At 39.1% G+C, this 17,783-nt stretch overlaps 3 protein-coding genes and 1 long non-coding RNA gene across 8 annotated transcripts in view; 2 read left to right on the top strand and 2 right to left on the bottom strand.

Annotated features, from left to right (window-relative positions):
• Positions 1 to 832, bottom strand: part of LOC100646535 (neurobeachin) — a 415,043-nt gene extending 414,211 nt beyond the window's left edge. The window contains exon 1 of the mRNA XM_048406436.1: positions 445 to 832. Within this exon, the coding sequence (XP_048262393.1) occupies positions 445 to 603 (159 nt within the window). The 5' untranslated portion in view covers positions 604 to 832. The remainder of the gene's footprint in view (positions 1 to 444) is intronic.
• Positions 833 to 1,580: 748 nt separating this feature from the next.
• Positions 1,581 to 3,967, top strand: LOC100646657 (septin-2). Its single transcript, XM_003395971.4, has 8 exons — positions 1,581 to 1,691; positions 1,966 to 2,083; positions 2,172 to 2,508; positions 2,600 to 2,711; positions 2,784 to 2,976; positions 3,046 to 3,173; positions 3,248 to 3,421; positions 3,494 to 3,967. The coding sequence occupies exons 1-8, from the start codon at positions 1,662 to 1,664 to the stop codon at positions 3,665 to 3,667; spliced, it is 1,266 nt and encodes a 421-aa protein (XP_003396019.3). The 5' UTR covers positions 1,581 to 1,661; the 3' UTR covers positions 3,668 to 3,967.
• Positions 3,968 to 4,007: 40 nt separating this feature from the next.
• LOC100646413 (growth arrest-specific protein 2) overlaps positions 4,008 to 17,783 on the bottom strand; it is a 29,753-nt gene continuing 15,977 nt past the window's right edge. For 2 of the 5 annotated variants that reach the window (XM_003395969.4, XM_012309428.3), the window contains exons 3-8: positions 12,014 to 12,138; positions 11,650 to 11,791; positions 9,247 to 9,493; positions 8,514 to 8,775; positions 7,255 to 7,380; positions 4,008 to 6,919 (exon numbers count right to left, since the gene is read on the bottom strand). In XM_003395969.4, coding sequence (XP_003396017.1) covers positions 6,713 to 6,919; positions 7,255 to 7,380; positions 8,514 to 8,775; positions 9,247 to 9,493; positions 11,650 to 11,791; positions 12,014 to 12,138 — 1,109 coding nt within the window. In that variant the 3' untranslated portion in view covers positions 4,008 to 6,712. The remainder of the gene's footprint in view (positions 6,920 to 7,254; positions 7,381 to 8,513; positions 8,776 to 9,246; positions 9,494 to 11,649; positions 11,792 to 12,013; positions 12,139 to 17,783) is intronic. The other 3 variants (XR_007224268.1, XR_007224269.1, XR_007224270.1) reach the window with 3 other exon arrangements.
• On the top strand, positions 8,728 to 11,489 carry LOC125385227. Its single transcript, XR_007224271.1, has 3 exons — positions 8,728 to 8,865; positions 8,957 to 10,780; positions 11,041 to 11,489. It is a non-coding gene; the product is annotated as an uncharacterized LOC125385227 (long non-coding RNA).

The following is a 17,783-nucleotide window of genomic DNA, read 5'->3' as shown; positions in this document are numbered from 1 at the left end:
CAAACAAACGATAAAAGTATTAATATTTTAATCTAAGAATCTATTCGAATCTTCAATATAACGATAGAAGATAACGATATGGCTCGATTTTGGAAATTGTTTTCATTGAAAAACGTGCGAGCAAGGACTTGTTTACCGTAAAGTTAGCATGATGTTTGATGATGATTTTCAGGCAAACATTGAATGTGATCGTAGCGGAAAGAAGCGCGATTGTTTGGTATCGTATACTCTCTGAAACGACGCGCGCTGTATTACTCTCGATTTCGATTAAACGACGAGATATTTCACAGTATGCAAGGTCGTGCACACCGTGTCGATTGTCGCGAAAACGGTTTGACAGCTCAGGCTGACAGATTTGGTCGGATGTTGTAAAATCGGCGGGAATGACCGTGAAATAGATAGCCGGCACGCCGGATAAATCTATGGAATTTCAATGTTACTCACCAGATGAAGTACGGTGTTGACAACTTCCCGATTCGACACCTGTCCCACTTCGACCAGCCCGATCAGCACGGCGAATTTCAGGCTGTCGTTCATCGCCATCGCCACCACCTCCTCGGGCCGTTTAATGTCACTGAACGGTGGACTTTTCATGTCCGCCATGGCGACGGTTATTTAATCTGATAACACGTTTCCCTCGCGAGGAAAATATACGATAGTTTACACAGAGACCGTCTTATGAACGAGAGCTTTTCCCCGTCACATGATAATACAACACAAATTGATCTTCCATGTTAGAAAGTAGACACTGTTATGAGGAGCCTGCCAGTACGGCAACGCGAAACACCCTAGCGATGCGGTCGCAATACCAACACTAACTGAGCCCGTAAATTCCTACCTGAGCGGCGTACGCCGCTGTGGTGGGGGGAGGGCGCGGCTTACGAACTGCTTATATACCCATATGAGCCTGCACCTGCATGTAAATATTACACGCTGCTTTATTTATTCGTAATTTAAATTTACATTTTCGATATTAAAGTCCCAATAACATGCCTACGCCATGCCATGAAATTAATTAAAGTATTTCAATGAAAGAAAAATTATACTCGTAAAATTTGTAATATTTTTATCATAGAAATAACAATATAACGTACTAAATGTATAATAATAATTTTGTTCCTTTAGTAGAATATATATTATACATATATGCATATAACAATCATGTGAAATAAACAACAGCATTCTGGCGCAATGAATAAGGTATACGAAATTACGAAATTCATCCAGCAATCAATGTGTTAATAATCACGATGATAACATACATAAAGGCGAAATATAAATTTTAACTCAATATAATTATGAATTATTTTTGTTAAATTAACCTGTAAATGATGTCTGGTAGTATGCATTGTTTGATTTGCTGCTTACATATGAACTTCTGGCAATAATACTATTGATTTATTCCCTATAATCTCGATTAATACCGATAAGATATACGAAATGTATGAATATTTACATGACATGCTTATAGAATCACTTTTATTCAAACCGAAATAATTACAGAGATACCCGACATATATACGGATTTCACTCGATTTTACCTTTAATGAATAAGTATTGTAGATTATAATAAATTACGATGTGTATGTACACGGTATTACAGAGAACTACGGTATGAGTATGAACTGGTATGAGTAACACACGCGTCACTAGTAGTAAAAATGGCGTCGGCGGATGTTGAACGTGCTAAGGTAAGTGTCATTTTTTAAATTTTCCGCCTATATTACGCTATACCTAGCGATTATTCCTATTGGAAGGAATCACGTGTACAAATGGTTGTTTTCATGTATAAACACATATTCAGTCCTCGATTTATACGCATAATGTTTATAATTTGAAGGGCGTTGGTTCTCTATTCTGTCACAACAACAGTATTCTTGATAAAGTTCTCCGTATATGGATAGTACTGCTAGTTTCCGGCCGACTTACTAACTGTTAATAATCATGGCCTTTTCATATTTTCAGATGGAATCTACCCTACGTAATTTAAAATTGTCTGGTCATGTTGGATTCGACAGTCTTCCAGATCAATTGGTAAATAAATCCGTTCAAAATGGATTTGTATTCAATATTCTTTGTATCGGTAAGACAAATATGTTTGTTTGTTTTTAATACATATATGTACTATAAATTTTTAAGATTGTTAACATTTATAATTGTGCTTTTAATAGGTGAAACTGGACTTGGAAAGTCGACTCTTATGGATTCTCTATTTAATACAAGTTTTGAGTCTATGCCAAGCCCACATAATCTCCCTGCTGTAAAACTTAAAGCACATACCTATGAATTGCAAGAAAGTAACGTTAGGTTAAAGCTCACTATTGTCGATACAGTTGGTTACGGAGATCAAATTAATAAGGAGGACAGCTTCAAAGCTGTTGTTGATTACATAGATGCCCAATTTGAAGCATATTTACAAGAGGAATTGAAGATAAAACGATCTTTGCCAACTTATCATGACAGTCGTATTCATGTTTGCCTATATTTTATTTGTCCAACAGGACACGGGTAAATATATAGTGTAAAATATTTCTTATGAAAACATTTATCATTTTTATTCTGACATTATCTTTATTAATATTTAAATGTATAATGATAGATTAAAGTCAATTGATCTAGTCTGTATGAAAAAGCTGGATACGAAAGTCAATATTATTCCAATAATTGCCAAAGCTGATACAATATCTAAAACGGAATTACAGAAGTTTAAGGTATAGCAGAAGTTACAGTCATCTATAGATATATTTATCTATTACAGCTTTTTTCTTTATTGTCTGTTCCAGACTAAAATTATATCTGAACTACAAAATAATGGAGTTCATATTTATCAATTTCCTACAGACGATGAAAATGTTGCAGAAGTAAATACTAGTATGAATGCCCATGTACCTTTTGCAGTAGTTGGTAGCACAGACTTTGTTCGAGTTGGTAACAAAATGATGCGCTCTCGCCAATATCCATGGGGCACAGTACAAGGTAAAATTACAATTATTTGCTACTATTAAAATATGTGAATTATCCTGAACCATGCTGATCCTTTTATAGTGGAGAATGAATCGCATTGTGACTTTGTTAAATTGCGTGAAATGTTAATAAGGACAAATATGGAAGATATGAGAGAAAAGACACATTGTCGTCATTATGAGCTATATCGTAGGAAGCGACTAGAACAGGTAGTTTATTGCACAAAATAAAAATTTCTGAATCTGGTTTACATAATCCAATTATTTATAATTATAATTTTCAGATGGGATTTAGCGATGTTGATAGTGAAAATAAACCAGTTAGTTTCCAACAAACCTGCGAAGCAAAAAGATCCATTCACCTGCAAGAGCTCCAACAGAAGGAGGATGAAATGCGACAAATGTTCGTGGCACGAGTAAAGGAGAAAGAGGCTGAATTGAAGGAGGCAGAGAAAGAGGTAATGGTATTTATAATTTTTAATGTTTCTGTAGAAGATCCATATAATTTCATTTTTGTATGTATTACTTAGCTTCATAACAAATTCGATAAATTGAAAAAAGATCACACAGAGGAAAAGAAAAAGTTGGAAGAAAGTAGAAAGAAACTCGAAGACGATATTTTGGAATTCAATAGGCGAAAAACTCAATTCGCTCAACAACCTCAACATCATACGTTAACACTAGGTAAAAGTAAAAAGAAGTAGAAATGTCCGCCATTGATGCTGCAATAAATAAATACGATGCTCCATTTTATATCTCTATATACGTATAAGTATTGTTACTTTAATCGCATAATATTTGATCACTGAGATTAAAATTAAATTATCAAACGTTTTCGAACGTTATAATTTATATTGCATTCTTATGTATTTCTTTACTCGTAGATGTTATTTTATACCAGACTGACTATCATGAGAAAAATGATGTTTACCAAATTTAACTTACTTTTTGTATTAACATATGCACTTTGAGAAAAATAAAGATATATTTGTTACTTACAAATACATCCGTTTAGCAATCAATTATAATTACTATACAGATGTCTAAGAGATTTATAATTAAATATTTTATTGTTCAACAAAATATAACAATTAACACAATAGTATCGTACTTAAATAAAACTAACATTATTAGCGGCATATTTTATACGTTATATGAAATACACGAACTGATTACGAGCTACTTTTATAGAAGCATGTTTTGATTGCTAACGTTAAGTAAAAAATGAAAGTAGGATGTGCAATACAATCATATCACATTACAAATCATGAGAAAATAAACAGACTATGTTTGCGATGATATCACGATGTTCATCGTGCAATGGAATATTTATAAACTGATTCGTAAATCTCATAAATTCGATATTTCAGTTCTTAACAAAAATCTGCAGGACAAAAATCCATTTGATGCTAGAATAAATAGCATTGCACACGATAAATTTACACGAGAACAAACATAAACGAAACGCGTGAAATCATTCTCAATTATAAAATTTCGTTTAACGAAAAATACTCTAGAATACTCTGCGTTTAATTAAGCAGGTACGTACAACTTAACCGTACTATAAACATACTTATTCTGTAACGCGTTTACGATAATAATATAATATGGCGGAATCATTTCATTCGCGCGTAGCAATAATGACACTAAACATACTCGTGAAATAAATCTGTTTCGATCACTACGTTTAGAACTGATTGCGTTATAATTTACAAATAAATACATTCTGGATATACGAGCGAAATATCTAAAACGAAATAGATTACACACTATGTGTCGAATACTAATTTACGAAACGTACAACGCTATGATACAAAATCAATTTAGACGATAGAAAGGAAAAAGTCTAACAAAAAGAAAAGCTTTGAACGGCAACGTTAATAGCCTCAACGTGCCGACATTGCTCGTCGTATATTTCTTTGCTTTGGTATTCCTTTGCACACTGTGTCCTTGCATTTCTGTGAACCGAATAAACACATGTCGCCTTGTAATTTCGCTACAATACGTCCTTTGTTACACCTTATCCTATGTATTTATTATAAAAGTACAAAACATATATTATGGCAATTATCGTGAAGCATTTTGCGTGTTAGCAAATTTAGTACGTATCGATTATGTGCCAAAGTGTAAGAATTATCGTCAGGGTCGGTGCCGGTAGATACACATGTATGTGTCTAAGAACAATATAAGAAGATAGATTTTCTTCTCAATGATGAGAAAGGTTCAAAGATATCCTTTGAAAGTGAAGCATGAAAATAATAATCATTCATGTCAATCGTTTAACACTGTTATATAATAATCTAACAATAAATGATCTAATATTTCAAGTAGAATTAATCGATGTAACCGACCCTGTTATTTGTTACAATCTATGTGCCTTACATTGCTTACCGCGAGAAATATTTAAGTGCACTACGAGATTCGCCCGTGCGGGCCGCAGCAATGACCAAGTATAAATAAGTAATAATTAATTTCTTCATCCCCTTTTCAGAATAATAATCCCGCACTCTTGTAACCGGTTACCTAACCTTTAAAGCTTGCATTTCTACAAAAAGACGGAGTCGTTCGATCGGTAAGTTCAATTTTCTGTAGCTCTATTTAGCCCGGCAAGCTCGATTTAAAATGTTACCTGAGTCCTTAATTGCACTTTCTTCTAATTACACGCATGGATCAACTTCGAAGTCGAAGCAGCTCGTTCGCAGCGGATACACTGTGTTGGTCGTTATCTTCGATGTAAACGACATTCCGATAAGCCTTTATTGCCCGTGGTCGTTTCAACATACGTATACCATTACGAACTTTGGTCATTGCGGTCTTACGACTACCTCTACCAGGTGCATTGCACTCCCATCTATTTCTGTTAGACAATTTCCAAATCAAGCGTTAATATGCCTGTCATCTGTGGAATGTGTGACACTAAACCATTTACGGGTCGTAAATCGAAACCGATGGAATCGTTGATACGTATATACGAAAGGCAAGTCCTTGTTCTTCTAAACGAACAACTTACGCGAACATGTAGGAAAGTACAAATAAATACAAGTCGCATTTCTATACGTATATACATATACATATAGTACATACATTGTAGCATGAACACAACGTATAATTCGATGTGAATGTACAAAAATAACGAGCGAATGTATACTATAGATCTATACAATATATTCGTCAAAAATTCGTACGGATGTGAAAATGGTAAGAATCAGCGAATATCGCGGGAGTCTCCTCAAGATGGCATATTAACACGCTTGTCAGGATGTACGTGTAATATTAGTGCTCCCCAGCCATATTACATGACATGTAAGAAAAATAGTGCCATCCCCTGTATAACTTATGCATATGTATATGAGAGACAGTGGTGCATTTAATACAAGTTCTACTATATTTGATCACGAGAATAACACGGAGATAGAATTATCCAATCCCTCGATATCGTCAACACGCTATAGACAGCGGTTGGAAAGAAGGAAGACGTCGTTTCTAGGGGACGTTACTGATCTTTGTATATTTTATAAAGATTCAAGTATGTAACGTTCCCGCCGTTCATCTATCAGCGTGGTACTCTCGTAACTTCTCGTGCCTCTATCGAATAAAAGTCTGATCCGAATGAAAAGACGGAACAGAAGTTCTATCCTTTTTCAGAAGAAGCCACCCTATCGAACTGTCTCTTGACTTGTACGAAACGGACCAACAACAGCATGAACGTGAAGTAGCGTGGACTTGTAAACAGGCACTGTGCTTTTAGGCTAACGGGCCGAGACGGATTCCGGTGGAGGACTGCGATACTTGGCGCGAATAGGAAGAAAGTTGGTGTGCTTGTTGCCGTGAGGAGAAGGCGGCGTGCTCTCGCGGTTGAGGGTCCTCACCTGACAGGGATCGTGCCTCGCCAAGAAATGCTCCAAGGTGTCCCAGCCCCCGCCCACTCTGACCATCATGTGTCTTCCCTTCAAAAGCTGCGAACACGTCGAGTAATATTGTCATTAGTAACGGAAGGCGTACTTCCAACTGTACGCGGCAGGTTAACAATCTAAAAAAGCTTTTTTTGAAGGCTGCCAGGATTGTTCGATGCGGGTGTGTTTCTAATAATAAGATGTCTGCATTGCGTTTCTAGAAATGTACAATGTACAGACCCACCGATATGAAGTTGCAACGATGTTGCAACGAAGCCCAATTTTACGAGTTTTGATTACCGCATAATGAATGGTAGATTAATGATACGAAATAATACTATACGCACATGTAGTTCAAATCTTAATTCGAGATAAAAGATCAGATAGATAATACATACTCTGATGAAGACATTTCGTCCAGCGATATGGTACCGTCCTTCGCCAACTTTACGCACCTTCAGTTTGGAGCATCTTTCGGATGGGCATTGGCAGAGTCTCTGCACGGCCTCTGTGGCTCTTCTCACCTAAAAGCAGTAAACAGGCCACATCGCGATGTAAAAGTTGGCCACGGAATCCAAATAACATTATGACAGACGATGCTCAGACGAACAAAGAGTGATCGACCTTCATCGTGAGATGAATCGGTTCGACGTGTCGCGGGGAAAGTTGCTACAGCGGTCTCTCGGAACATCCGCTCTGCGGCATGCAGGAATCCGACATGCGAGGATCCACGAACGTGTAAACGCATACGTGAAAAAGCTTAAAGCATCCCGTTCATACCTATTGTTTCTTTCTTCTCCCTTCCACGTGAACGGGCGCGTTCGTGGCGAACGTGATACGATGCAACTTACCGAGAAAATTGCACGCTCCTAGTCAGTATTACTTACATTTATTATGGATAAAAGCGGAATTAATCTTTCAAAAAACTTGGAGCGTCAATTTGAGCCTTCGTCAAACGAGATAAATTGTTTCTGGCGCAATTGGTAGCGTATGTTAATGAAACGAGGACGAGAGAAAAAGGTAATAACGCGCATTGTTCGTTGGATAATAAGCAGTTGTAATTTTGCACTTGTTTCGCGACTAGTTTTTGAGTAGACTTCAGAGTTCATGATGAATGCAACATTATACCTTTTATATGCTTGTTACTGTAGAATGCACGTAAGTGAAATAGAAAAAAAAAAAAAATGTTGTAGATGATTTTAACGTTGAACGTGTGTTTTCATTTGATTTTATTTATGAAGCAAGCCGTGTTTAAATTTATTTCGAGATCGTTGAAATTGGGGCGTGTATGATGAATTAAATTGCTTTATTTGTAGCTTCCGATACCTGAATCAAAGTAAAGTAATTGGTGATGACCCAAATAACTTAGCCGATAAGCCGAGAAATCGATAAATGAAAAGTTCTAATTTAAATTTACGATTAAGTGCTTAAGATATTTTTTTTAGATATTCCTGTGTTTCAATTTATAATTAGATCTGTTTTAGAAAATATGTATATTAAAACGACGAAAGCTTACTTTCCAAGGTTTCGCTTCCGAATTATTTAACGAACAGAAATTTCTGTCAGAGAAGTGCCTAAAGCATGGGAATGAGAAACTTGAATACCATACCAAACATTTAATTTTATATCGGACGTAGAAACGGTTTGATCAGCGTACCTTACGATCGAGTTCCGTTATGGGACCCGTGTGTTCCGGCGGCTCGGCTGGCGAGGGCAAAGGTGAACTCGATGGCGATGGAAGCTCGTCCGGGTCCTCCGCGCTTCCTCGTGACCAATCGTCCTCCGTCGTATCGCTGGGTACTCCGTCGCTCCCCGTTGGCCCATTGTCGCTCACCGACCTTCTCATTTCGGGCTCGTGCGTCACACCGGTGGTTGGATCCAGCCATCGCGTCGCCGTCAACGCGACTTCCGATGCTGAACTACAAAATATGGTGCAAATTGGGTCGAAATGCCATTGAAATTCAACATAAAAGAGGATTCTTTTGTCCTGTTACCTAAATTTTAAGTGGGTAGGTACTAGAAGCTTTAAATGCTCTCAAATCGAGAACATCGATGACACTCTTGAGAAACTTTTTCATCGCCAATTTTTCGATTTTTCAGATACAGTATTACATTCGCGTCACACACTTCTCATCGCCTTTGAATTTCCATTAAGATATGGATCATCAAATTTTATTCAAGTTAATATCAATAGTATACGTTTTCACTTGAAAATTATGAACTTCCCTGATGTTTGAATCAACAAACACAAATCGATTACAGAATTGTTAAGAATTGAAAATTGTTACTAATTATGAACAGAATATCTTCTTGAAATACCAATTGTACGACAGCGATGTCATCAAAAGCGAAGATATAAATGGGAATGGAGAAATCAAAAGGCACAATACCTGCTGTGTTTGATCTTCTCTGTCGGAGGTCTGGGTGTTGCGGTCGGGGACGGTGATTGAAACTGCCAAGAAACCAAGCTGCTATGGGATATACCACTATCGGACAGACAGTGAAGATCTCGCTCTTGTTCGGCAGCGATTTCCCTCTCGAGCTGCACGAGTCCTGGCGGTTCGACCGAATACCTTGACGCCAATCGTGCCACTTCCAACAGACACAACACCACGTTCCGTGGTTGTCCGTGTAGGACTGTAAAATTAAAAATATTAAAGAAAATGAAAAATTTGTCGTATGTATATGTAGCAGAAATACAGATAATTTGAAGAAGATCAATACGTATGTATTTCGCTAGATTCTAGGAATTTTTTATTGCGTTACATGTTTATCTAGTTGCAGAGAAAACGCTGGAAATGGTCGTTCCATAATTACGTACGTGCAAGTTTACATTAATTTACAATTTACCGTAGAGTGGTTTATACAGTGGCCGACTACATATTTATTCATAAATAATGAAAAAAATAATTGGAGCAAAAAAATCGTTAGAATTCAGACAAGGCCAAGTGAAACATACGTTTAAAGGATTTGCATTTTAATGAGAACTTTCTATCTTGAATTTATACAATATATGAAAAGATTTTATACGTCCATAATTTATCAGGTGCTTCGAAGCTTTCCGATATTTTAGTTTCTCCGATTGCTATATCGGGCTACGTGATACATCGCAGTCCACATGGTGAAAATTACAAGACAACCTAGAAACCAGTCTCTTTACGACCGTCTCATCCACGCTACCAAAAAAAAAAAGAAAAATGTAGATTCTATTTACAGAACGTAAGCGATGACACCCTCGACCTTCTTCAACTACCATTGTAATTGACCAATTTAGCCTACATTTCGTGGTACATCTCATTTATTCATTAAAATAGATCGTCTTAACCAAACGAAATGGTCATCGTATTATTCGCAATAAAATTGTAGCTACTTCTTAATTCAGAAAAAAATATTGCATCTTGGATCAAACTAAAAAAAAATCCTCATGTACTAAGACGACTATTCTCAACGGAAGAACATACAAAATTTATCCTTGTTTGGATAATAGATGAGCTTTTTAATCTACCCCAATTGCTTCTTCGAGCTATTCGTTTCTCCTATGGTCGGCGGATTCGTAAAGAGACAAAAGCTTTGTTCCACGTTAAATCTACGTGCCTGATGACTTTACTTTTGTAGCACGAGAACGAGCATGACACGAAAATCCAGATTCACAGGTTTCCGTTCCAACGAAAAAGAATTTCAAATGGGACGAGCACCGTGAAACGAAACAAAAGGAAAAAGGAAAAGTTCTGCCATTATATTTCGTTCCACTGTATCGAGCTTCGAACGCCAGCAGTATTTCAACGTCTACATCGGTGCTATCCACGTTGAATTTAAACAGTCTGTGGCACTCTATTTGAGATATTGTAGCAGAAGCAAAGCAGAGTGACGTGTTATATTCGATGAAAGTGATATATCTGAGAAACACGTGTTATTAATAGAAACGTAAGTATATTAATCTTCTATAATCGGATTTTTCTTCTCACATGAGAATAAAAAGTGAAAGAATTAAAAAAATAATTACTGCTGCAATTAGACCATGAAATAATAACAGACACAATTTTCGAAACATTCTTGAAAAATATATATGTTATTTCATTAGATACTGATTGCATGTTGCAGTATAGTAATTGAAATCAATACAATCGTCTTTGATACGAGATCTTTGAATATTATTTTCATTCCCTTAACTTCTGAATTGGCAGTATATCAGAGCTATGTGTAACGATCGTAAAAGGAAGACGAAGTACAAAGGAGGATAGAGGTCAGTAACGGCAAAAGTTCGAAGTTACTGAAAGGCAAAGTTAGAGGAAAGTAAACTTCGGAATTTATTCTTTATGGACCCATTGTTCTTTCTCGGTTATCGTACTTCAAGATTCCAGTATACGTACGTATGTATACGATACTAAAAATAAACAGCGCCATTTTGCGCGACAACCATCCCCATAACACGTGACCCAGATCACTTTTTCGCAACTCTGAAGAAGCTTCTTCGCTTCCGAGATTACATCAGCTACGAGCGCTCATTGTTTTTCGTCGTTTCATTGAAAGTCAGTCGGCTACGAGGGAAAAACCACTCTTTTTCATCGTTACCACCGCGAGACGCGGTTAAATCGCGGCGATTATTCTTCCTTTCGTGGTAGCTTTGCATTTGCATAGCCACGCACAGCCGGCTACGCGGCATAATTGGCGGGATTTCGCTTTTAATCGGCTCAGTTATGGTCGAGTTGCAGCTATAGCGAGCGAAACGCGGCTAATAAACGAGGCAAGTCGATTTCAACGAATTAAGATTGATTAGCTCTTGGCTTTCTTACCGAGATCGTCGCTCTCGAACAGAAGATTCTCGTGTACGCCCAGTCGTCTACAGAACTGTATGAAGTTCTCCATGTTGTCCCGAGAAAAGAAACTGCGACGCGCTGCATTTTCCCAGCAACGACCCTTTATCACCGGCATAGGCTGAAAAAGAATCGCGAGGAATCGATCATTGAAAAAATGCTTATTACACGAAGACGAGGAGATCGATAAATGACTTATCTACAGGATCTATATTTTATTAACATACGAAAAACAATCGGAAATGAAATGTTTGACAAGAAATACGCGAACTGATCGATATTGCTCGCACAGTCCATCTTACACGAATGTTAACAGTAGCCTTTCAACAGCGCGATTACTCACCCCTTTCGCTTTTCCAGCATCAATCGCTGTCCTCGCTTTTTCCTGGATAACCCTCGCCAATCGACACACCACCACGCCATTGTCCAAGGCGTCGAAGAAGTTGTCTCCCGATACGATTTCCGAGTCTGAGATAAAAAAAAATGCGGTCCACTTATGAAATTTATTCTTTTTAGTCTACTAACAAGCCGACGATTCATCTTTGTGTCGATTCAACGTATTACGCAAATGGCCTCTCGAAAGCAGCCAAGAGCATCGACGAAGTGGCGTCATTGTTGGAAACAATGGGGCAGTTCTCCTCGGGCTCTCCATCGTAGTCAAATTCTTCCCGGCAATAGCAGGGTGACTTTCGCTTTACAGTTTCTCAGAGCTTTCGAGGCGGTGACAGAAATGTAATTACGCTCTTTTACAACTTTCTACTATAATACATCTTGTCGATCCTTTTCAATTACAAAATCTTCAAAAATTCGTACATTGAAAAGTTCATAATCGATCGGAGTGTTGAACTATTCAACCGCGTTTCGCTATCGCGCGAAGGAGAAAGCGAATTAACGCTGGCGAATGCATGGGACGCGCTATCGCGGCTCATCAAAGGCGACAGAGGTCTCTAAGATGACACGACCGTCAGAGAACGTGAGAAACCATTCAACGGATTGCTTCAGATTCATCTATAGAACCTCTACCTACTAAAGGAATCTCTGATCGAATCAATCTTCGTACATACTCTTCCTTCGATCTTCTCAACTCGTCGTACATCTACATCCATCCTCGCTTGTATTTAATACACGTTAATTTCTCGGCCTACGAAAAATTGATCGCTAGGAACGCCAGAACAATTTCACGGTGGCGTGCTCGGTCAAGCGAAAAACGATCTAGCTGGGACACTCTCACGATAGGCCAATTCGTGCGTGACTGCGCGAAATCATTTCAATTTCGTTTGCCGGCTTCGTTGGCTTGTAAACAGGATCAAGGCCGAGATTTTTCGAACGCCTCGCGTTCTGTACCAGAAGCAGACATCGCGATGCGGCGTTACGAACGCACACGTGCAAAGTTACGCTACGTAGAGGGAAAGAAATAATACAGAGGCACCCACGGTTCTCCCACGCTGCAGGGATAGATGGAGACGGTCGAGAATCTAAGGAAAACCCAATGGGCCACGACACGATCCATGCCATGTATATAGATATAGCCAGGATACGATGGGAAATGGGAACTAGGTTGGGCTGACGGAACGATAAAGCCTCGTAGATACGGATGGTAATGAGAACCAGCGTCGTGGCTCGTGACTCGACCTGCTAACAATAGGGTTGCACCCGGGGCAGAACGAGAAAAAAATTGTTAACGGGTAGGCTTATGGAGTAAAGTCCATCACATGTTGTTTCGTGGGACACACACGTGGGCTCCGTGTGTATGCAACGTGTACGTGTGCGCACACGTGTACAGGTAACACGGCGTGCATACGGACGTCGTCGTCAGATCTGGTACGCGAGTATCGTTCGCATATGGCCTGGAGACACACAATGGCAAACCGAGCGCAACGAGCTCGTGATAACGATTGCTCTCATACTTGTGTTCATAGGATGTATAACCCTTGCTCGATCTTACGAAAGATCACGGGCGTGAACGTATTTGAGTGCAAACCGCGCGACGATCAACAGCAACTCGGTCACCCGGAACCAACTGCGGTAGTTATGTTCGACACTATGCGATTTGATAATACGACGCCGTTTAAGAGAAAGAGCGAAGTCCAAGTATTCGATAATTAAACGATGAGTTTTCGTGCGAATCTTTCGCACGATCGGGCTAGTGTTTGTCTAACGTAAGATTGTTACGTTCTACATTTTCAGTATGTAATTTTACCTATTTTTTCTTGAGTAGTCGTATAATCGTATCCCTCAGAGACATCTGGCAATCTATGACAGAATTTTTCAAAGTATAATTTCTACTGGGTTAATAGCGTGGTATTACGTGTGTCGATAACAACCGTACACCGTGACCCCCATTTTCTTACTATCCTTGGTACGCTACCCTTCGATTTTAACATTCGTCTGACCTCCTTATACAGCGGCTCAAGCCTTTTTCAGAGTATCCCGCCGATATCGTCCTTGGCATTGTTCGATCGATGCATTAATTCGAGAACGATACATTACTGCAATAACCAGTTACCATAAAACACGCGGCGACACGACAGCTTTTATTTCGTCATCGCGTGGACCTCACACAGTTTGTCCCCAAAATAGACAGTACGAAGGAAAAGTCCACGGAACAAAGTTATTCGTAATTTCGCACTTGTGAGGGATTTTCTGGAAGGATGGATTCTAAATGGTTTCGTACTGAATTCGTGCAGCACCATCGGCACCAGGGTCGAAGGTCTCACCACAGCGGTACGATTCACGGTTCGGTAGCCCTCCATGGCCCATGCCGAATAAACAACCTATTCGCGAACGTCCCCTGCTTTTTAAATCCACGATCCATCGAACCCCTTTTACACGCGCAAGCGTGTCGGCTATGCGTATGTACGCCCATTATGCGTAATGCGGCTTCAGGTAGCCACGATGCAGGGAGAAGAAGTGGCACGAAGGAAGAGGGGTGCCCGGCAGACTTCCGGTTGAGTCAGACGCCGCTGCAGCCGGCGCAGACGCAGGGTGTGGGTCGAAAGGTCCGGTCCTTTCGTATTATTTTAATAATCGCCACAGGAAATTCGCTGATTTTTCGTTTTGCCCTAAACTGGACAGTCCTTCCTTCGATTATGATAATAGGCATTCGATGATAGGTGAGTATAATCCTTCTCTCCTTATTTCTGAATATTCGTCATGGCGGACTTTCAACTTTAGAATCTTGATTTTTATTTTCTGTGTATTTCATTTCTCCAGCTATCCTCCAGAAGTGTAGACAATCTTAAGCTTACACGTTTTGATAAGTGAAACATTTGGAATCCGGATTCGAAGACGTGGGTGAAACAGTTGCGAAGTTTTTTGTAAGAATTTAATGAGTCTTTGATGATTCACTGGAAGGCTGACACGTGTTAAACGGTGGATGATTGAAAATAGGCACTTCGGTCGGCGAGATCGTGTGGGATAAACATTGATTGTTTCCAAGATAACTTATTTCCAATTGGTGGGTTTAATATGATGGTTGTTTCCAGCAATTTAAGAGCGTTAATATTACAGTATAGTAGAGATCCTGAACCAATGGAAAACGTAGTTCTTCCTTCGTTGCAGTGACGTTGTTAATCTTTCACGTTGTTAACCTTGAACAACCAAATCGAGAGCCGCATCGGCTTAGATGTCCGGATTTAGTTGAACAAATCCAATTGTAATGTCTTCTATCGTGCTATCAATAAGGCTACAAATAGGAAATCGATTTTTTAGTTGTGACGGATTCATGTTTTCAAACACGATTTTCATTGAAGCAATAAAGTTAGAATCTTCCAACGTTTTTAGTCGAAAATTTTCTAATCGCGTAGTAAAAAAATGTTAAAGTTACTGTATAAATGACAATCAACTAAATTTTAGATAAAGAGAGACAATGTCACTAACGAAACCCACTTTATCACCATAAATCACCAACCTTCCAACAAACTACAATCCCCACCAATCATCCAATTACGACACTCCTCGTGACATGCACTACCTCATACAAGTATCTGGACACTAGCTCGTTTTTGACAGGATGTAATTTAATCAAAGAATTAGGGATACATGTGGGTGTACAACGATTCTATTTCCTCTTATAAACTATCCATATTTCAATCTCTTATTAATAACAATTATTAATTTATATTTTATTTTCTCCAAAAATAAACCATAGCTTCTCTGTAATTACATAAACAAAAAGACATTCGTTTACAAAGAACTAATTCGTTCCACAGTACGAAGAATCCAACGAACGCGGCAAAATATTACGTATATCCCACAAGAGGATTAGTTTTTCTTTTTTGTCTTTTTTTTTACAGAATTCATATCACCGTCAATGATCGTTAATCATTGAAGCTGTTTCGAAGCATAGTCGCGTTGCGCGTTCATTTACCTTGTGCACGCGAAACGCTAATTGGAGCGACAGTCGTGGACACACTCGAAATAATTCAGTTCAAATAGCGAAACGTCGTCGGGCCCCTGGTTATCTTTCCCCGCGCAAACACCCCGCGTGTGGCTCACCCTCGCGCATTAAGTTCCCCCTCGATTGAATGCAGACGGGAGAGTTGACCGCCACGCTGCATTTCAAACGGTCTCCTCCTCCGTTAACGCTGGCGTGGGTGTGGGTATGCACGCTTCAATCGTACACCGCACCGGCGGAACGAGAATAGTAACGACACGGCAGAGGTACCCACACACGATTCCGCGAGCAAAGGCTGCCGACCTATCTTTCTCTCTCGTTGTTCCTCTTTTTCTCTCTAGAATCCTGCAGCTTTGAAGCTGCGATGAGAAACCAACGTGATATTACCACGCGATATAATTAGATACGCAAGTACTCCTCAACGTCGATATAACGAAAGATTATTGTACTAATTATCGCAGTTTTGGTCATTCGATATGCGGCCGTGTGATAATTAAGAGTATGAATTTCAAAACGGCACGTATCTACCAAAGTAGATAGTTTGAAAAAGAAAGTTTCTTTTTAATCTTTTCTAACTCTGCGTTGGTTTTATTTATTCTTCTCTCGTGTTTATAATAATATCTTTTATCGTCTGCATTCAAAAGTACCTCACGTTTTAAGTGCACAAGCGTATTATGTACGCGTAAGAACGAAGATATTTATCAAGCTACTTTCGATATCAGTGCCGATTTCCTACACATTGTATCGATTCGATGCTTTCTAAATCTTTTCGATAATAAAATCAGATAGAGAAAGATTATCAAACGGATAAGAAATAAAATCGAAAGATCCATGTTCCACGTTCAAAATGTACTTTGTAGACCGAAAGCGTTCGCCATAGCGAGCTAATAAAGTAACGGGGAGTCGTTTCGTTAATAAATTCTGTGCAACCGCGTTTCGCGTAATTCAAAGCAATCTGTTCGCATCCAGAAAGACGACACGGTACCAGTCGGCGCGCGTATTAGTCGTTTTTCTTCGAGAGACCGCTCGTGTCGTAATCCTTCATGGTGGTCCAGATCTTGCGGCTGGATTCTTCGAGGTCGCATGAAACCGCGGTCGTCCGAACGCTCCGTTCACCAAAATATATGGCAACATGTTACAGACATTTCGTACGGAAACAACCTTCCTTGACATCGATAACAACGTTGCCGGTAAACCAGATAAAAAAGGAACAACGAAACGGTAGCTTGTTCCATTTCAGTTCGAGACATCGCGTCCTTCGGCAGGATGAATACTCGAATGCGGATTATCGATCAAGTTTTGTAATAAGTTCGCTGATAAAAGAAGCTCTACGTAAGCGAGTCTTGTGAATTACGAGTCTTCGAGAATGTCTCTAGGCAGATTATTAACAGCAACGCAAAAGTAGGCTATCAAGTAGGTAAAGTTATTTACTTAAAGTAGTATAAGTTCAGAATGCTGACTTTGTGCGACGTTCGATGAATCGGGGCGGTTCTATTTTACGCAACGGCTCGTATTATCGCCGTATTAGGAAAGTAGTAGTTCAGAAAGGCGGTCACACTGGTACCTGAGACGAAAAAAGCGCTAGACTCTCCGTGAACTGATTAGTTTCTAAGAAAGCAGGAACATCCATTTCTGTGGTAGAGAAAGAGTATCTGTCTTATCCACCTTTTCAACTTTTCACGTACTTCTTAAAAATTCTTCCGTATCTTTTTCCAAA

Source organism: Bombus terrestris, chromosome 6 (assembly GCF_910591885.1).
Source record: "Bombus terrestris chromosome 6, iyBomTerr1.2, whole genome shotgun sequence".
Lineage (NCBI taxonomy): Eukaryota > Metazoa > Arthropoda > Insecta > Hymenoptera > Apidae > Bombus > Bombus terrestris.
Note: the sequence above shows the minus strand (reverse complement) of the source record. Positions and strands in the feature narration are given on the sequence as shown.